The sequence below is a fragment of the Neofelis nebulosa genome, chromosome 14, assembly GCF_028018385.1.
Source record: "Neofelis nebulosa isolate mNeoNeb1 chromosome 14, mNeoNeb1.pri, whole genome shotgun sequence".
Taxonomy (NCBI): Eukaryota; Metazoa; Chordata; class Mammalia; order Carnivora; family Felidae; genus Neofelis; species Neofelis nebulosa.
In genome coordinates, this window is record NC_080795.1 from 45,225,489 (window position 1) to 45,245,424 (window position 19,936).

The 19,936-nt window shown below is 35.0% G+C and overlaps 1 protein-coding gene across 14 annotated transcripts in view; it reads left to right on the forward strand.

Annotated features, from left to right (window-relative positions):
• The window catches only part of VPS13B (vacuolar protein sorting 13 homolog B), an 805,543-nt gene that overhangs the window by 23,888 nt on the left and 761,719 nt on the right, over positions 1 to 19,936 (forward strand). For 13 of the 14 annotated variants that reach the window (XR_009253621.1, XM_058699594.1, XM_058699595.1 and 10 more), the window contains exon 3: positions 1,101 to 1,244. The exons of the other annotated variant lie outside the window; for it this stretch is intronic. Coding sequence is in view for 12 of the 13 variants with exons in the window: in XM_058699594.1 (XP_058555577.1) it covers positions 1,101 to 1,244 (144 nt within the window). In the remaining variant the exon portion in view is untranslated. The remainder of the gene's footprint in view (positions 1 to 1,100; positions 1,245 to 19,936) is intronic. 14 annotated transcript variants of the gene reach the window in all.

Sequence of the window (19,936 nt, forward strand, 5' to 3'; positions counted from 1 at the left end):
AATAATGGTAAATACTTAAATTGTGACACACCACTAGAATAATGTAGAAATGGATTTTTAGTATTGTGCTCTTGCAAGAAAAAATACTTAGGACATACATGAGGCCCACACATTTGTTGTTACCTTTTTTATAATAATTGCTCTTTGAGGAAGATAATATTCTAAGCACTTTATGTAAGTTCATTTCATCCTCAGTGATATTGTTGTCTAAATTTTACAGATGAAGAAACTGTGACACAGATACATTAAACAAGTTGCCCAGTGGTTTGCCATACTGCTTAGGTTTAACTGTATTGCTAACTATGTTGCTAAACTAAGTAGGTGGGCAATTGTTGGATGAATGAATAATGTATATCTTAACTTTCACAAATAGAATTAAAATAACGGGAAAATGTGATTGAATTGTAATCTACAATTTATTTTTTTCCTTTGTTGATTTGTAACAAAAATTTTATCAGTGAAACAAATTACTGATATATAGTGATTATGGTGACATTTATGTTTTCATTTGTAACCTTTTTTCTAATAATGAAACCAGTCAGAAAACATTTAAATTTTATGACCAGATAGTATCTAGGTACAATCTTTAATTGGATAAAGCTCAATACTTTTTTTTTATTTTTCAAGGTTAATTGTTTTTTAGGTCACTCTCCTATTTCTAACTCGGCTCCCTCCATACCCTTTTAACTTGCCTTACGATCCTGTTTTGTTTAAAACACATTTTAAATACATATTTTTTAGATGGAGGTTTTAAACAATATGCCATTCAGTTATCTCAATTAATGCTGTCTGTTAAGACTATTACAGCCACTACCATGTATGAAACTTTATTATGTACCACGTATTGTATATTATATCCATTCAACAGAAAAAGAAATGGAGACCTAGGCAGGTTAAGCAGCTTATTAAAAGTAACTTGTACAATACATTTTTGTGTTGTATCTTTAACTATAGTTTAACAAACTATTTGGTACTTTTTGTTGAATAATATTTCTGAAAATGTTTTTGTTTTAGAAACCTCATTTCTCTTTTCAGAAAGTAATTTGGATATTAGAATGAAAAAATTAAGCACTTACTAACCTTTAATATTTTGTTTTAAGGAATTGAAATTACCATTCACTTTTTTAAGTGGACATATTCATGAGTTGAGGATCCATGTACCATGGACAAAGCTTGGTTCAGAACCAGTGGTAATTACCATCAATACAATGGAATGCATTTTGAAACTTAAAGATGGAATACAGGTAAGAAGTTATTGAATCTAGTTGTTTATGTTAACCAATTTTAATAGTTATTAGTGTTTGATATGTCTTTATCTAAAGCTTACATATACTTAACTGTTTCTCACATGCTTATTAAAGTAACATATTGTAAAGTCACAAGTAACTATGAAAGGTTGTCTTAAATTTGGATAAACATTCTAATGGATATTTTCATACTAATTTTACTTAATGTAATCATAACTATCATAGGGATCATGTAGATGGCTTATTATCTGTATCAGCTAACAGTGGGACTTCATTGTGTCCAATTTTTAGGTGAAGGTTTTTGAATTTTTGCCAAAGACCTGTGTAATTTTTTTGTTTACGTGACATTTCTAAATGAGATTAAAATTTCTCATTTTTTGAGATGAAAATATTTTGAATTTACCTTCATGTCAAAATTTTTAAGTTTTTAGTTTAATTCTAGTTGATTAATGTACAGTGTTACATTAGTTTCAGGTGTACAATATAGTGTTTAACACTTACATACCACACCATGTGCTCATCCCAAGTGCACTCCTTAATCCCCATCACCTATTTCACCCCTCTCCACTCCCACCTCCCCTCTGGTAACTGTTCTCTATATTTTAAAATCTTTTTCTTGGTTTGCCTCTCTCTTTCTCTCTTTCTCTCTTTCTCTCTTTCTCTCTTTCTCTTTCTCTTTCTCCTCTCTCTCTCTCTCTCTCTCTCTTTTTCCCCCTTTGCTGGTTTGAATGGATAAAGAAGCTGTGGTGTATATATACTATGGAATCTTAGCCATAAGAAAGAATGAAATCTTGCCATTTGCAATGATATGGATAGAACTAAAGAGTATTATGCTAAACAAAATAAGTCAAAGAAAGGCAAATATCATATGATTTCACTCATACGTGGAATTTAAGAAACCTATCAAATTTCTTTGAAGTTTTGGCATCAGAAACTGATTCTTTGTTTTCTTTTTTGTTTTTCTGACTTCCTTTTCTTTGGCCCATCTTACATTTATTTTTTAATATTTTTTTCTTGTAAAAGTGTAATACTTTTACAGTTTCTAGCAAAAATTAATCTGGAAAGCTAATAAGTCTGATAGCAACATATTATAAATTTTTTCATTTTCATCTTACATAAAAGTAGTGTCTTTTATTTTTATTACTTTTTCCTTAGCTCATATTTTACTTTCAGGTTTAAAAAATGCTTTCTAGGGGTGCCTAGGTGGCTCAGTTGGTTAAGCGTCTGACTTTGGCTCAGGTCATGATCTCACAGTTCATGAGTTCGAGCACTGCATCAGGCTCTGTGCTGACAGCTCAGAGCCTGGAGCCTGCTTCAGATTCTGTGTCTCCTCTCTCTCTGACTCTCCCTATCTCGCACGCACATGTGTGTGCTCTCTCTCCCAAAAATAAATGTTAAAAAAAAAATAAAAATGTTTTCTAGAATCAAATGAGTTGATGAGTATTATTAAGTTGTTACACTTAAATTACTAATTTATTAAACATTAAGGCAATCTTAGTGTATCCTAAATATAACTTCGGTATCTGTGAAATTAAGGTTATTTATGATGTTAAAATCATTTCCTATTTTAAGAAGATACTTTGAGTTTCATATCAACCCACTAGGCTCATCTTTTTTTCCTTGTATGAAATCTTTGATTCCAAATCTTTTATTATCCAATTTAACTGATATAGTTTCTGGAAGTAAGTAGACCGATGTTATAGTCCCATGAGAATTTATTTTGTAAACTTAAAATACATGGGAGATTGATTTAGAAATCTGTGAGATAGTTATATTACAGCAAAAGTTTTATTTTACATTTATATTTGGTAATTCTCAAATGGTTCTTAATCATCATCTGTTCCTGGAATTTACATTTTTTTTTTTTTTTTTTTTTTAAAGTCTGGACTTGGTTATACCACCCATGGAGTGCTCCATATTAAGAGAAAAAGAAAATCCAGACACTATTTTTTTCAATGGGAAGGTGGAAGTTTCAAGGCCAGATGTCCCATAAGAAACACATTTTAAAAGAGGCAAATTACGACTAATTATAGAGGCTGCAGAAAAGATTTGTAACACATGACTTAGTGTAACCTAGAACTAATATTTGATATTGGACCATGCAGATGGCTACTGCAGGAATGATCAGATTTCCTGCTTGCATGGTATTTGAGACTTGAATTTTGTGGTGTGTACAGCAAAAGGTCAAGTGTCATGAATGTAAACTACTCTCAAAATAAGTATTTTTTGCAGATGTTTAAAATTTTGAGGTAGAAAGGATTTTTGAAAATTATAGTTGACATTTGGACAAATTATTCAGTAGTGTACATCCCCAGAGAGTAATACTTAGGTTAGTGATTGGAATTAATTTTTCAGGAAGACAGTATAGATGAAACATATTTTTAAACACTTTATTTTCCTATTTTAAGTTTTGACTAGTGTAGGAAATTAAGTTAAAAATTACACATGTACTAATAAGACTGAATGAGCCCATATTAAATTATTTCAAGTTATTACATTGTAGAATCAAAATGAAGAACATACTTTGTAAATACAATTAGTGTGTGATGGTTGGTTAAATGAAGGGATTGTTTAGAGTTCTAGATTATGAATCTGTTAAAAATACTATTGATACTTGAGAATGTAATAAAATACAACTTAAAAGTTAGAAATCTGAGGTCTAATTCTGAAAAGGTCATTATAAAAATATATTGCTAAATGCCTTGATAAGAAGGCACGTCTAGTCTGTAAAGTTCAATTTAATTCTAACAACATTTGTTGATTTCCTATCCATCAGTGCCTTGAAAAGCATTGCCAAGATATTTGTATAATCTTCTAAGGAGACTTAGAAACAGAGATTCATTATGATTGAGGGTGACTCTAGTGATAATAGTTACAATATACTGCCTTAACATGTCTCTGTAAGTAGTTTTATAGAGATTTTTTTTCATTGACAAGGTGACCCAAGTTGTTGTGTTAGGTAAAATAAAGGCCACCTTTATGTCCACACTGAATTATTTTTGACAGATATTTCACTGAGAATATTTAACTTTACTCTGAGAGACATCTGTCATCATACCCACCTTTTAGATTCTTCAGATTTTGTTACTTGTGAACTGTTGTTTTTGTTTTGGACCTTACAGAAATTTATTCATGACATATTGTCAGTGGTCCAGGACTGATTTGTTTAGCTCACTCTAGTGTAATCATAGAAATACCTGTGGATCCAGCATTAACTAAATGCTCCTATCCTTTTGCATATTCTTGCTTTTTAGCCTCTGTGGGTCTCATCTGTAAAATAGGGCAAAACTTGCTACATAGTTCTTATTCTAGTGTATATGCTTTCTTTGCTCATTGTATTAGTAAGTCTTATAAAAAAGGCTTCTTCAGCTTGAAGAGAGTAGTAGTAAATTTGTTTTTAAAGAACTTATTTATTCTGATCTTTCGATCACCTAGAAAGTAAGAAAAGAAAAACTTAAAATCTTTTGACCTGATAAATGTAACCATCTTCAAGTCTGTTTACAGAATACTTTTCATAAAAAAAAAAAAAAACTTAAAATCTTTTTATCTAAACCAAAACTTTAAAATATTAGTAAAAACTAGTGAAAAGGAACAAAGCTTTTTGTTTATGTGCTTTTTAAAAAAAATTTATTTTTTAATTTACATCCAAGTTAGTTTATAGTGCAACAATGATTTCAGGAGTAGATTCCTTAATAACCCCTTACCCATTTAGCCCATCCCCCCTCTCAAATGCCTCCACTAACCCTCTGTTTGTTCTCTATATTTAAAGAGTTTCTTATGTTTTGTTCCCCTCCCTGTTTTTACATTTTTGCTTTCCTTCCCTTATGGTCACCTGTTTTGTGTCTTAAAGTCCTCATATGAATGAAGTCATATGATATTTGTCTTTCTCTGGCTGACTAGTTTCACTGAACATAATAGCCTGTAGTTCCATCCACATAGTTGCGAATGGCAAGATTTCATTCTGTTTGATGGCTGAGTGATACTCCATTGTATATATATATACCATATCTTCTTTATCCATTCATCCATCGATGGACATTTGGACTCCTCCCATAATTTGGCTATTGTTGATAGTGCTGCTGTAAACATGAGAATGCTTAAGATCTACTCTTAGCAAATTTCAAGTATATAATATAGTATCATTAACTATCGTCACCAAGCCATACATTGGAATCTCAGATCGTGTTCAGCTTGTAACTGGGAGTTTGTACCCTTTGACTAATATTGCCCATTTCACCTGGGACCTGTCAAATGTTATTCTGTTTCTATGAGTTTGACATGTTTTTATTTTATTTTTTTTTAGATTACACTAAGTGGAATCATAATGATTCTACACCGTATTTGTTTTTGTCTGGCTTATTTCACTTTGCACAATGCCTTCCAGTTTCATCTATGTTGTTGCAAATGGCAGGATTTCTGTATCTTTACAGCCGAATAATATTTCCCTGTGTGTGTGTGTGTGTGTGTGTGTGTGTGTGTGTGTGTGTGCGCGCGCGCGCGCTCCCTCCTGTCCGTGTCCCCACTCACCCATTGATGGACACTTAGGTTATTTCCATATCTTGGCTATTGTGAATAATGCTGCAGTGAACATGAGAGTACAGGTATCTATTTGAAATAGTGATATTGTTTTCTTTTGATATATACCCAGAAGTGGGATTGCTGGATAATATGGTAGTTCTATTTTTTTCTCCTACATTTTTTTTCTTTTTCTTTTAACTTGTTTTATCTTTTATTTTTTTAAATTTACATCCAAATTAGTTAGCATATAGTGCAACAATGATTTCAGGAGTAGATTCCTTAGTGCCCCTTACCCATTTAGGCCATCCCCCTTCCCCCAACCCCTCCAGTAACCCTCAGTTTGTTCTCCATATTTATGACTCTCTTGTGTTTTGTCCCTCCCTGTTTTTATGTTATTTTTGTTTCCCTTCCCTTATGTTCATCTGTTTTGTCTCTTAAAGTCCTCATATGAGTGAAGTCATATGACTTTTGTCTCTCTAATTTCACTTAGCATAATACCCTCCAGTTCCATCCACGTAGTTGCAAATGGCAACATTTCATTCTGTTTGATTGCTGAGTAATACTCCATTGTATACATATACCACATCTTTATGCATTCATCCATTGATGGACATTTGGGCTTTTGCCATACTTTGGCTATTGTTGATAGTGCTGCTATAAACATGGGAGTGCATGTATCCCTTCAAAACAGCACACCTGTATCCCGTGGATAAACGCCTAGTAGTGCAATTGCTGGGTTGTAGGGTAGTTCTGTTTTTAATTTTTTGAGGAACCTCTATACTATTTTCCAGAGTGGCTGTACCAGTTTGCAGTCCCACCAGCAGTGCAAAAGAGATCCTCTTTGTCTGCATCCTTGGCAACATCTGTTCTTGCCTGAGTTGTTAATGTTAGCCATTCTGACAGGTGTAAGGTGGTATTTCATTGTGGTTTTGATTTGTATTTCCCTGATGATGAGTGATGTTGAGCATTTTTTCATGGGTCAGTTGGCCATCTGGATGTCTTCTTTGGAGAAGTGTCTATTCATGTCTTCTGCCCATTTCTTCACCGGATTATTTGTTTTTTGAATGTTAAGTTTGGTAGTTCTATTTAAAAATTTTTGAGGAACGTCTGTACTGTTTTCCATAATGATAATACCAATTTACATTACTACCAACATTGTACAAAGGGTCCCTTTTTTCAGCATTCATTATCTCATGTCTATTTGATAATAGCCATCCTAAGAGGTTTGAGATGATACTTTATTGTGGTTTTGATCTGCATTTTTCTGATGGTTACTAATGTTCGGTGTGTTTTCAGGTACCTGTTGGACTTGTGTAACTTAAAAATTTTTTTTTAATGTTTTTATTTTATTTTTGAGAGAGAGAGAGAGAGAGAGAGAGAGAGAGAGGCAGAGAGAGATGGAGACAGAATCTGAAACAGGCTCCAGGTTCTGAGCTGTCAGCACAGAGCCCAACGTGGGGCTTGAACTCATAGATTGCGAGATCATGACCTGAGCCAAAGTTGGGTGCTCAACCGACTGAGCCACCCAGGCACCCAAACTTTTTTTTAATGTTTTTTTTTTTAATGTTTCTTTATTTTTGGGAGATACTTATCGCGAGCAGGGGAGGGGCAGAGAGAGAGGGAGACAGAGAATTCGAAGCCAACTCCAGGCTCTGTGTTGACGGCTTAGCACAGAGCCTGATGCAGGGCTCAAACCCATGAACTGTGAGATCATGACTTGAGCTGAAGTCAGATGCTTAACTGACTTAGCCACCCATGTGCCCTGGGCTTGTGTAACTTATTTAGAAAAGTTTATTCTGTTCCTTTGCTCATTTTTAATTAGAGTGTTTTTTGATAGTTTAGAAGTTGATTTTTCATAATTTTGTTACTAACCCCTTATCAGATATATGGCTTGCTAATATATATTCTCCCATATCACAGGTTGGCTTTTCATTTTGTTTATGGTTTCCTTGGCTGTACAGAAGCTTTTTAATATGATGTAGTCCCACTTGTGTGTATGTGTGTGTGGTCTTTTTTTTTTTTTTTTTTTTTTTTTGCTTTTGTTGCCTATACATTTGGTCTTGTCTCCAAAAAATAATTGCTGTGACCAATTTCAAGGAACCTTTTCCCTTATGTTTTCTTCTAGTATCTGTGAAGTTTCAAGTCTTCCACTTGAGGCTTTAATCCATGTTGAGTTAATTTGTGTAACTGGTATAAGATAGGAGTCTATTTTCTTCTTCTTTTTTTTTTTTTTTTTTTTGTACATGAATATCCAAATTTCCCAGCATGATTTGTTGAAGAGACTATCCTTTCTCCATTGTGTGCTCTTGGTGCCCTTGTTAATGATTAGTTGACCCTATATGTATGGGTTTATTTCTGGGCTATCAATTCTGTTTCATTGATCTATGTGTCTTTTAAAAAAATTTTTTTTAATGTTTTATTTATTTTTGAGAGACAGAGCATGAGTGGAGGAGGAACAGAGAGAGAGGGAGACACAAACTGAAGCAGGCTTCATGTTCTGAACTGTCAGCACAGAGCCTGACATGGGGATCGAACTTAGGAACAGTGAGATCATGACCTGAGTCCAAGCTGGATACTTAACCTACTGAGCCACCCAGGCGCCCCTATGTGTCTGTTTTTATTGTTAGTACCTCCTGTTTTGATTACTATATAGTTTGTAACATATTTGAAATCAGGAAATGTGATTCCTTCAGCTTTGTTCTTTTTTCTCAAGATTATTTTGGCTATTTGAGATCTTTTTGTGGTTCTATATGAATTTATTTTTCCTACTTATGTGAGAAAATGCCATTGAAGTTTTGATAGGGATAGCATTGAATCTGTAGATCACTTTAGGTATTTTTTTTTTTTTTTTGATGCTATTGTAAATGGGAATGCTTTTTAAATTTCCCTGATAGTTCATTAATAGCTTATAGAAACACAACTGATTTTTGTATAGTATTTACTTTGTATCTTGTAACTTTACTGAATTTACTAGTCCTACTAGTTTTTTTTTTTGTAGGAGTGTTTAGAATTTCCTATATGTAAGACACTGTCATCTGCAAACTGATAATTTTACTGCTCCCTTTCCAGTTGGATGCCTTTTATTTCTTCTTATTTCCAAGTTGTTCTGGCTAATACTTCCAGAATTATGTTGAGTGGTGGAGTGTGGGCATCTTTGTCTTATTCCTGTTCTTATAGGAAAATGTTTCAGCTTTTCACCACTGAGTATGATATTAGCTGTCATGTTGTCATATATGGCCTTTATTATGTTGAAATACATTCCTTCTATATTTAATTTGTTGAGAGTTTTTTTTTTATCATGAAAGGATGTTGATTATGGCCAGATGCTTTTTCTGCACATAATGAGATGGTATGATTTTTATCCTTCATTTGTTAATTTGATGTATTATATTTATTAGTTTGTGTATATTGGACCATCGTGGCATCCCAGGGATAAATCCCACTTGATCATGCTCTATGAGTTTTTTCATGTGCTGTTTAATTCAGTTTGCTAATATTTTGTTGAGAATTTTTTTTTAACATTTATTCATTTTATGAGAGAGAGAGAGAGAGAGACTGAGCATGGGTGGGGGAAGGGCAGAGAAAGAGAGGGAGACAAAGAATCCGAAGCAGGCTCCAGGCTCTCAGCTGCCAGCACAGAGCCCAACGTGGGGGTTGAACCCATTAACTGTGAGATCATGACATGAACTGAAGTCGGATGCTTAACTGACTAAGCCACCCGGGCGCCCCTCTTGTTGAGAAGTTTTACATCTTTATTCATCAGGGATACTTGCCATACTTTTTTTACAGTGTTCTTGTCTAGCTTTGGTATTACAGTAATGCTCGACTCCTAAAATGAGTTTGGAAGTATTCCATCCTGTTCAAATTTTTTGAAGGGTTAGAGAAGGATTGGCATTAATTCTTCTGTATATATTTGGTATAATTCACCCGTGTAGTATTTTTTTGGGGCTTTGTTTCGTTTCTTTAAAGTTTTTATTTTTTATTTTGATTATGACAGGTGCACTTATTAATCCCCGTCAACTCTTTAATCCATTTTCCTATCCACCTCCCCTCTGGTAACCATCAGTTCTCTTCAGTTAAGAGTCTATTTCTTGGTTTGTCCTTCCCTTTTTGTTCCCCTTTTCTTGTTTGTTTTCCTTCTTAAATTCCACATGAGTGAAATCATACGGTATTTGTCTTTCTCTGACCTCTTTCACGTAGCTATTATACTCTCTAGCTCCACCCATATTGTTGTAAGTGGCAAGATTTCATTCTTATTTATAGCTGAATAATATTCCATTGCATATGTATATCCCACATCATCTTTATTCATCTGTAGATGGACACTTAGGTTGTTTCCATAATTTGGTTATTATAGATAACACTGCTATAAATATTGAGGTGCATATCCCTTTTAATTCGTGTTTTTGTATTCTTTAAGTACCTAGTACTGCAATTGCTAGATCATGGGGTAGTTCTATTTTTAACTTTTTGAGGAAACTCCATACTGTTGTCCAGAGTGGCTGCACCAGTTTGCATTCCTACCAACAGTGCAAGAGGGTTCCTCTTTCTCCACATCCTCACCAACATCTGTTGTTTGTTGTGCTGTTGATTTTAGCCATTCTGACAGGTGTGAAGGGTGATAACTTATTGTATTTTGATTTGCATTTCCCTGATGATGAGTGATACCGAGCATTTTTTCATGTGTCTTTTGGCCATCTGGATGTCTTTTTTGGAAAACTGTCTAGGTCTTCTATTTTTAAACTGGATTGTTATTTTTTGGGGTGTTGAGTTTGATAAGTTCTTTATAGATTTTATATACTGACCCTTTATCAGATTTGTCATTCGCAAATATCTCCTCATACTGAAGGTTGCCTTTTAGTTTTGTTGATTGTTCTCTTCACTGTGCAGGACTTTTATGGTTTCCTGTATCACATTTAGGTCTTTATTCATTTTGAGTTTATTTCTGTCTATTTGAAAAGAGAATGGTTCAGTTTTATTCTTTTTCATGTAGCTGTCCAGTTTTACCAGCACCATTTGTTAAAGAGACTGTCTTTTTTTCCATTGGATATTCTTTCCTGCTTTGTTGAAGATTGACTATATGAGTTCATTGCTGGGTTTTCTGTTCAGTTCCATTCATCTGTTTGTTTTTATGCCAGTGCCATACTGTCTTGATCACCACAGCTTTGTAATATAAATTGAAGTCTGGAATTGTGATGCATCCAGGTTTGCTTTGCTTTTTCAAGATTGCTTTGGCTATTTGGGATCTTGTGTGGTTCCGTACAAATTTTAGGATTGTTCCAGCACCGTGAAAAATGCTGTTGGTATGTTGATAGGGATTGCATTAAATTTGTAGATGACTTGGTTAGTATAGACAACTTAACAATATTTATTCTTCCAGTCCATGAGCATTGAACATCTTTCTATTTCTTTGTGTCAACTTCAGTTTCTTTCTTCATTGTTTCATAGTTTCCAGAGTACAGGTCTTCTACCTCTTTGGGTAGGTCTATTTCTAGGTATTATATTATTTTTGGTGCAATTGTAAATGAGATTGTTTTTATAATTTGTCTTTCTGCTGCTTCATTATTGGCATATATAAATGCAGCTAATGTATGTTGATTTTTATATCCCGTGACTTTACTGAGTTTGTGTATTCTAACATTTTTTGTGGTGGAGTTTTTGAGTTTTCTGTAAGAATATCATGTCATCTGCAAATAGAGTTTTACTTCTTCTTACTGATTTGGATGCTCTTTATTTTTGTTGTTTGATTGTTTTAGCTAGGACTTCTAGTACTGTGTAGATTAAAAGTGGTGAGTATTGCCATCCTTGTCTTGTTCCTGGATCTTAAGGAAGGCTTCTCAGTTTTTCCCCATTGTGGATGATTGTTAGCTGTGGGTTTTTCATGTATGACCTTTATTATGTTAAGGTATGTTCCCTCTTAACCTACTTTATTGATGGTTTTTATCATGAAAGGTGGCAGTACATTGTCATATGCTTTTTCTGCTTCTATTGAAAGGGTCATATGGTTTTTACCCTGTTATTGATGTGACATATCACGTTGATTTGCAAATTTTGAATCACCTTTACAACCTATGAATAAATCCCATTTGATTGTGGGTTTTTTTTTTTTTTTCTTTTTTGGTTAATGATTTTTTGCAGTGTATTGTTGGATTTGTTTTGCTAGTATTTTGTTGAGGATTTTTGTATCTATGTTCATCAGAGATATTAGCGTGTAGTTTTTTATTTATTTTTTTGTGGTGTTTATGTGGTTTTGGTATCAGGGTAATGTTGGCCTTATAGAATGAATTTGGAAGTTTTCCTTCCTTTTTCTATTTTTCGGAAAAGTTTGAGAATCGGTATTAACTCTTTTTAAAATGTTTGATGGAATTCTTTTGTGAAGCCATCTAGTCCTGGACTTTTGTTTATTGGGAGTTTTTTGCTTACTGATTCTATTTCTTTGCTGGTTATCTGTTCAAATTTTCTATTCCTGTATCAGTTTTTGTAGTTTACACGTCTCTAGGAATTTATTCATTTATTGAGGTTGTCCAATTTGTTGGCATATAATTTTTCATAATATTCTCTTATAATTGTATTTCTGTGGTTTTGATTGTTATTTCTCCTGTCTCATTTGTGATTTTATTTATTTGGGTCCTTTCTTTCTTCTTTTGATAAGTCAGGCTAATTATTCAAAGAACCAGTTCCTAGTTTCATTGATCTGTTCTTCTGTTTATTTTGTTTTGTTTTGTTTCTGTATCATTTATTTCTGCTCTCATCTTATATCCCTTCTTCTGTTGGCTTTAGGCTTCGTTTGTGTAGGGTTAAGTTTTCTAGCTCTGTTAGGTGTAAGGTTAGGTTGAGAATTTTTGCTTCTTGAGGTAGGCCTGTATTTGCTTTTGCTGCATCCGAAGTTTTGAGGCATTGCGTTTTCATTTGTTTCCATGTACTTTTTAATTCTTTTATTTCCTGGTTGACCCATTCATTGTTTTGTAGCATGTTATTTAACCTCCATGTATTTGTGGTTTTTCCAAATTTTTTCTTGTGGTTGACTTTTAGTTTCATAGTGTTGTGGTCAGAAAAGATGCATGGTATGACATATCTATTTAAATTTGTTGAGGCTTGTTTTGTGGCCTAATATGTGATCTTTTCTGGAGAATGTTACATGTGCACTTGAAAAGAGTGCATATTTTGCTGTATTAGGATGGAATGTTCTCAATCTGTTAAATCCGTCTGGTCCAGTTGTCATTCAAAGTCATTCAATGTTGTTTCCTTGTTGAGTTTTATTTAGATGACTTGTCCATTGATGTAAGTGGGGGTATTAAAGTTCCCTACTATTAGTTTCTTTATTATTGTTTTATATACTTGAGCTTTATTGATTAGTTCCTTTGTTACTGTTTTATATCTATTTATGTACTTGTATGCTTCGATAATAGGGGCTTAAGTATTTATAATTGTTAGATCTTCTTGTTGTATTGTGCCTTTTGTTATTATATAATGTCTCTTTTGTCTTTTGTTATGGTTTTATTTTAAAGTCTATTTAGTGTGTTATAAGTATTGCCACTCTGGCTTTTTTTGGACATGCATTTGCATCATAAATATTTCTCTATCTTCTCACTTGAATCTGCAGGAGCCTTTACGTCTGAAATGAGTCCCTTGTAGGCACCGTATGGATAGATGAGTCTTGGTTTCTTTCTATCCATTCTGTCACCCTGGGTCTTTTGGAATGTTTGGTCCATTTACAGTTAAAGTAATTATTGATATCTATTTATTGCTATTTTACTACTTGTTTTGTGGCTGTTTCTGAAGATTTTTTTCTCTGATCCATGGCTTGCTGGTTATTATTATTTTCTTAGTACTGTATTTGGCTTTTTTTCTTTTTATTCCCTGCATATTTATTAGTTCTTAATTGGTGGTTGTCATTAGGTTTGTCTGTAACATATTCTGCATATAGCAGTCTATATTAAGTTAATAGGTGTTGAAGTTTGAACCCATTTTTTACTCCTCTCCTCGTCATGTTTTATGTATATGCTGTCATATTTTACATCCTTTTATTTAGTGAGTTTCTGGACTGCTATTTTACAGAAATATTCATTTTTATTGCTTTTGTGTTTTCTGCCTTCATACTGTCATTTTTGGCCTTTCCAGAGTTCCCCATTAATATTTCTTGTAGGGCTGGTTTAGTTGTCATGAACTCCTTTAGTTTTTGTTTGAGAAACTCTTATTTTCCTTCTATTCTAAATTGTAGCCTTTCTATATAGAGTATTCTTGACTGCAGGTTTTTCCCATTCAGCATTTTGAATATAACTTGCCATTCTTTTCTGCCATAGAAAGTTTTTGCTGAAATATCCACAGATAGCATTTTGGGGTTTCCTTTGTATGTAGCTGTCTCCTTTTGTCTTGCTGCTTTCTTGTTTTAATAAGTATTGTTGTTATTTTAGAGTTTTTTTTTTTTTTTTAAGTTTATTTATTTTGAGAGAGACAGTGCGAGTAAAGGAGGGGTGGAGAGAAAGGGAGGAGAACTCCAAGCAGGCTCTGCCCTGTCAGCATGGAGTCCCGTGTAGGGCTCGAACCCACAAAACCATGAGATCATGACCTGAGCTGAAACCAAAGTAGGACGCTTAACCACCTGAGCCACCCAGGTGCTCCTAGAGTTTCTTTTTTTATTTAAGTAAGCTGTAGACTCAGCGTGGGGCTTGAACTCAGGACAACCCCAAGATCAAGACTTGTATGCTTTACCAGATGAGCTAGCCACATGCCCCTTGTCTTGGTCCTTTTAATATTTCTTTATTATATTTTGCCATCTTAATTACAATACATTTTGGTTTGGATCTGCTTTTGTTGATTTTGTTGAGTGTTCTCTGTGCCTCTTTGATCTGGACCTCTTTTGCTTCCCTAAATTAGGGAAGAATTCTGGTATTATTTCATCAAATAAACTCTCTGTCCTCTTTGGTCTCTCTTCTTCTGGCTCTCCTGTGATATGAATATTATTGTTTGGTGGAGTCACTTGAGGTTCCTAAGTCTATTCTCATTTTACGTAATTACTTTTTCTCTCTTATTCACTTTGATCACTATTATTACTTTTCTTCTGTGTCATTCATTCATTCCTTTGCTTCTTCCAGCCCATTCATTACATCAGGTGTTTATCATTTGGCTTACTGTACCCTTTATCTTTGTTATGTTATTCCTTATATCTGTGTTAATGGTCTCACTAATGTCCTCTACTCTTTTCTTAACTCCCATGAGTATTCTTATGATCATTGCTTTAAATACTTTTATTTAGCTGTGTTACTTTTCTCTGTTTTGCTTTGACCAGAGGCTGTGGCCTTCTTTTGTTATTTCAATTGGGATGAATTTCTCTGGCTTCTCATTTTGTCTCAGTCTCTGTGCCTTTTTCTGTGTGTTAGGAAAGGCAGTTATATCTCCTGTTCTTTTCGTAAAGCCTTATTAAAAAGAGATTTTGTAGTGCCCAGTTGCGTAGTATTCCCTGTTCCCCAGGGCATGGTGCTTCCTGGAATGTCTCCAGTGTGTGGTTCATGTGCCCTGCTGTTTAGTCCTGGCTGCTTTATCTTTCAGGCCAGTCATCTTCAGAGGCTCTCTCTTTGCCTTTTGTGGGCAGTGTTTGGTCCCTGGCCTGCATATGATGTGTTTTAACGAGGTGTGCTGTGGTCTGCCTCTGAAATGAGACTTGTTGCCTCTGCTGCTGGAACTGAAGACTTGCAGCATTCCTGAGTCAGGAGACATTGTTGGCAGGGGTTTGGGCTGGTCTTTTGGGGAAGGGGGCCCTCCACTCTGACGAAAGTGTGACTGGGAAGGGTGGTTGCACAGAAGTGTTGTGGGTGGGGCTTTGTGTAAGGGTTAAGTATTGAATGTGGGCGCTGAGCTGGTTCTGCAGGTGGTTCTGTGCTCAAGCTGAGTGGCAGGGGAGAGAAATGGTGCCTGCCAGCCTCTGTATTCCTGGTGGGGTCTCCTTGAATGTTGCCTTTCTGGGACAATCTCCAAGATGAGCAACTAATCTTCACACTGGGTGCCCCAGGCACTCTTGAGATCTGATGTTTCCATGCTGTATGTCTGTGGGCTGTTTGCCCTGCCTTTTTTTCCAAGAGCAGCCTCAATGTCCTCTGAGCTATCCCAGAGCCAAGCACACTGACCTTTAAAATTCTAGGCTTTAAGCCCTGCTCGTTGCCAGAACCCAAAGAAATTTGGGCCCTCTTGCTTTCTAAGTCAGTTGCTATGGAGATTCATTTTCCTCCTGTGCTCACCTGTGTGCTTGTTTGTCTCTTACCCTTCTCCATAACTGGGGCTCATTTCCTACTACAGCAGTGGCTATCATCCATTTCTTTCCCAAACTCTGTATCTGTATTTCCTACCTTCTTCAATGTGGCCTCTTTACTACTTTTAGTTGTGGAATTTGTTCTGCCAGTCTTCATATTGATTTCTGGGGTATTTAGGATGATTTGGAAGGCAGCTATGCTCACCACTATACTACCAACGCACACTTGGATGATTTGATAGTTATTTAGTTGTATTTGTGGGATGAGGTGAGCCTTGGGTCCTCCTCCTCTGCTGCCATTTTCCCCTCTGAATTTTGGGACATTATAGATTATTGATAGACATCCTAACTAGTTGTGAGTCTATTCAGATTTTATTTTCTTTATGATTTATGTTTCTAGGTTATGTTTTTAGAAATGTATTCACTCCTTCTAGGTTATGCAATTTGTTGGTGTATAATTGTTCATAGTAGTCTCTTATGATCCTTTATATTTCTGTGGTATCAGTTATAAAGTGTCCTCTTTAATTTTGGATTATTTTTATTGGTCTTTTCTAGCTAAAGGCTTGTCAATTCTTTTTAAGAAGCCAACTTATTTTGTTGATCTTTTTCTCTTGTCTTCCTAGTTTTTATTTTACTTATTTTTGTTCTGATCATTGTTATTTCTTTCCTTCTGCTGTCTTTGGGCTTAGTTTCTTTTTCTGGTTCCTTGAAGTATAACATTGGGTTGTTTATTTGCAATCTTTGTTTTTTCTGAAGTAGCTACTTATTTGTGTAAACTACCCACTTAGAATTGCTATAGCTGCATTCATAATTTTTTGGTATGTTGTGCTTGCATTTTTGGTTGTATCTTGTTAGTTTTTATTTCATGTTCGAAGTCTTGTTTTGACACATTGTTTCAGAAGCATGCTTGTGTAATTTTCACATATTTGTGAATTTTGCAACTTTCCTCCTGTTCTTGATTTCTGATTTCATTGTGGTTGGAAAAGATACTTAGTATGATTTCGGTCTTGATTTCAGTCTTCCTAAATTTGTTAATACTTGTTTTGTGACCTAACAATGTGTTCTATCCTGGATGTGCACAGAAGAATGTGTATTGTGTTGTTTGATAAAATGTTCTGTATATGTTTGTAAGTTCCATTTGGTGTAAAGTATAGTTCATGTTCAGTATTTCCTTATTGATTTTTTTTGTCTCTGGGTCCATTGTTGAAAGTGGGGTATTGAAGTCTCCTACTAGTATTGTGTTGCTGTATAATTCTGCCTACAGATGTGTTAATATTTGTTTGATACATTTAGGTGTTTTAATATTGGGTACATATATATTTACAGGGATTATATCCTCTTGATGAATGGACCCTGTTATCAGTGTCTTTTGTTACAGTTTTTGAGTTAAAGTTTACTTTGTCTAATTATAATTATACCTACCCCTGCTATGTTTTTGTTTCCACTTGCACCAAATGTCTTTTTCCATCCCTTAATTTTGAGCCTCTGTGTGTCCTTAAAGCTGAAGTGAGTCTGTTCTAGGCAGCATATAGTTGGGCCTTTTTTTCTCTCCCTCTTTTTTTTAAGTAGGTTTCATGCCTAGTGTGGTGCTAATGGAGGGCTTGAACTCAGTGACCCTGAGATCAAGACCTGAGCTGAGATCAAGAATCAAGACACTTAACTGACTGAGCCACCTAGTCCCCCCCCCCCCCTTTTTTTCATCCATTTAGTCATTCCATTTCTTTTGAGTGGAGAATTTATTCACTTTACCTTTAAAGTAATTATTGATAAGTGTGGACTTATTGCCATCTTATTGTTTCCTGATTGTTTTGCATTTCCTTTGTCTATTTCTCTATTCCTTTGAGTTTTGATGATTTTCTATAGTGGCATGCTTTGATGCCTTTCTCTTTATTTTTGTGTATATAATAATATGTTTTTTTTTTATGTGATCATGAACTTACATAAAACTGTTATAATCTACTTTTTTAAATGCTTATTTATTTATTTATTTATTTATTTATTTATTTATTTATTTATTTTTCTTTTGAGAGAGTGTGAGCAGGGGAGGGGCAGAGAGAGAGGGGGACAGAGATCCAAAGCAGTCTCTGCACTAATAGCAGCAAGCCCAATTCAGGGCTGAAACTCAGAAGCCATGAGATCATGACCTGAACCGAAGTTGGATGCTCAAGTGACTGAGCCACTCAGGCACCTCTGTTATAATCTATTTTAAGCTGATAAAGGCTTAACTTCTATCATATACAAAAATGTTACCCTTTCATCACTACCCTCCCATATTTTGTTTTTGATGTCACAATTGACATTGTTTATATAGTGTATCTATTAACAAATTGCTTTAGCTATATTGTTAAGATTTTGTCTTTTAACCTTCATAGTAAAGTGATTTGTACACACTACTGTTACAGTGTTAGAGTATTCTTAGTTGATGTACTTTACCAGTGAGCTTTATACTTGAATAGGTTTTCATGTTCTCTATTTAACCTCTTTTCCTTTCCTCTTGAAGAATTCCTTTTTAACTAATGCAGATCTAGTGATGAAGTCCCTAACCTACTCCTCCCCCCCCCCCCCCGCCCCTCCTGTTTTTTTCTTTGGTCTAGGAAACTCTTGACCATTTCTGAAGAATAGCTTTGCCTGGTTGCCAAACAAGATATATTCAGTGCTTTGAATATATATTATCCCACTCTCTCTTGGTTGAGAAATCCACTGATAGCCTTATGTTTTTTTTTTTTTTTATATATGAAATTTCTTTTGCTGCTTTCAAAATTTTCTCTTTGTTGTTAATTTTGGACTGTTCTATTGTAATAGGCTTTTGTTGAAGTCCTGTTCAGGTTGAATCTGTATGGAGACCTATGAGCTTCATGTTCGTGGAAGTCCATATCTTTACTACTTCTATTTGGGAAGTTTTTGCTATTATTTCTTTAAGCTTTCTGTCCTTTTACTGCTCTTCTCCTGGCACTTCAATAATGTCAGTATTGTTTTGCTTTATGGTATCTTGTAATTCACATAGTTTACTTCACTCTTAAATTTTTTTTTACTTTTCTTCCTCTGAATGGACCATTTCAGATGATTTGTTCACAGATCCTCCTGCTTGATCAAATCCGGTGTTGATATTCTGTATTAAATTTTTTAAATTATTGTATTCTTCAACTCCAGACTTTGCTTGGTTCTTTTCTCATGATTTCTGTCTTTCTGTTGAACTCCTTATTCACATTTTGTCTTCCTGATTTCATTGAGTTTTTGTCTTCTTTTATAGTTCACTGAACTTCCTTAGAACAATTCTTTAAAACTTTTTTTTCTGGAAATTTGTAGATCTCCATTTCTTTGTCATTGGTTACTAGAAAATTTGTTCTATTGGTGATGTCCTGTTTCCTTGGGGTGTGTGTGTTCTTATAGACTTACATTGATGCGTACATGTTTGAAGCAGTCGTCTCTTCTATACAGAATGATTTTGGTAGGGGAAGACCTTTACCTGTGGGTGGGTACAAGGGCTCTGGCTGGCTGAAATGAGGTAGTTTTGGTCTGTGGCAGGCCTAGTTTTATAGTCTGTGCAGCTCAATCAGCTGAGGTCAGCATCAGTAAAGGTTGCAGGAGGCCTCAATGGCGTATTGCTGTGGTGTCAACAGCCATGGCAAGGGCGTTGGGGTGTTCAGAGGCAAATGCTCCTGGGGAACTCTGATACCTCTTCTCTGATGGGGCTTGTCATGGTTGAAAGTATACGATTTGGCGCCAGGCCTGATTAGCGTGTGCCTTTGAATCAACATCTGATGGAAAGGTGCCTGTGGGGGAACCACAGAGATGATGGAGTCCAGGCCTTTGGGTGGCTTGCATTGGTGGTGGCTTTGAAATTCGAGATGTGGGCATGCAGTGAGTGTTGTGGAGCTGAGGTCTTCACAGGTTTGTGAGGAAAGATGCTGGCTTTAGGGTCCTA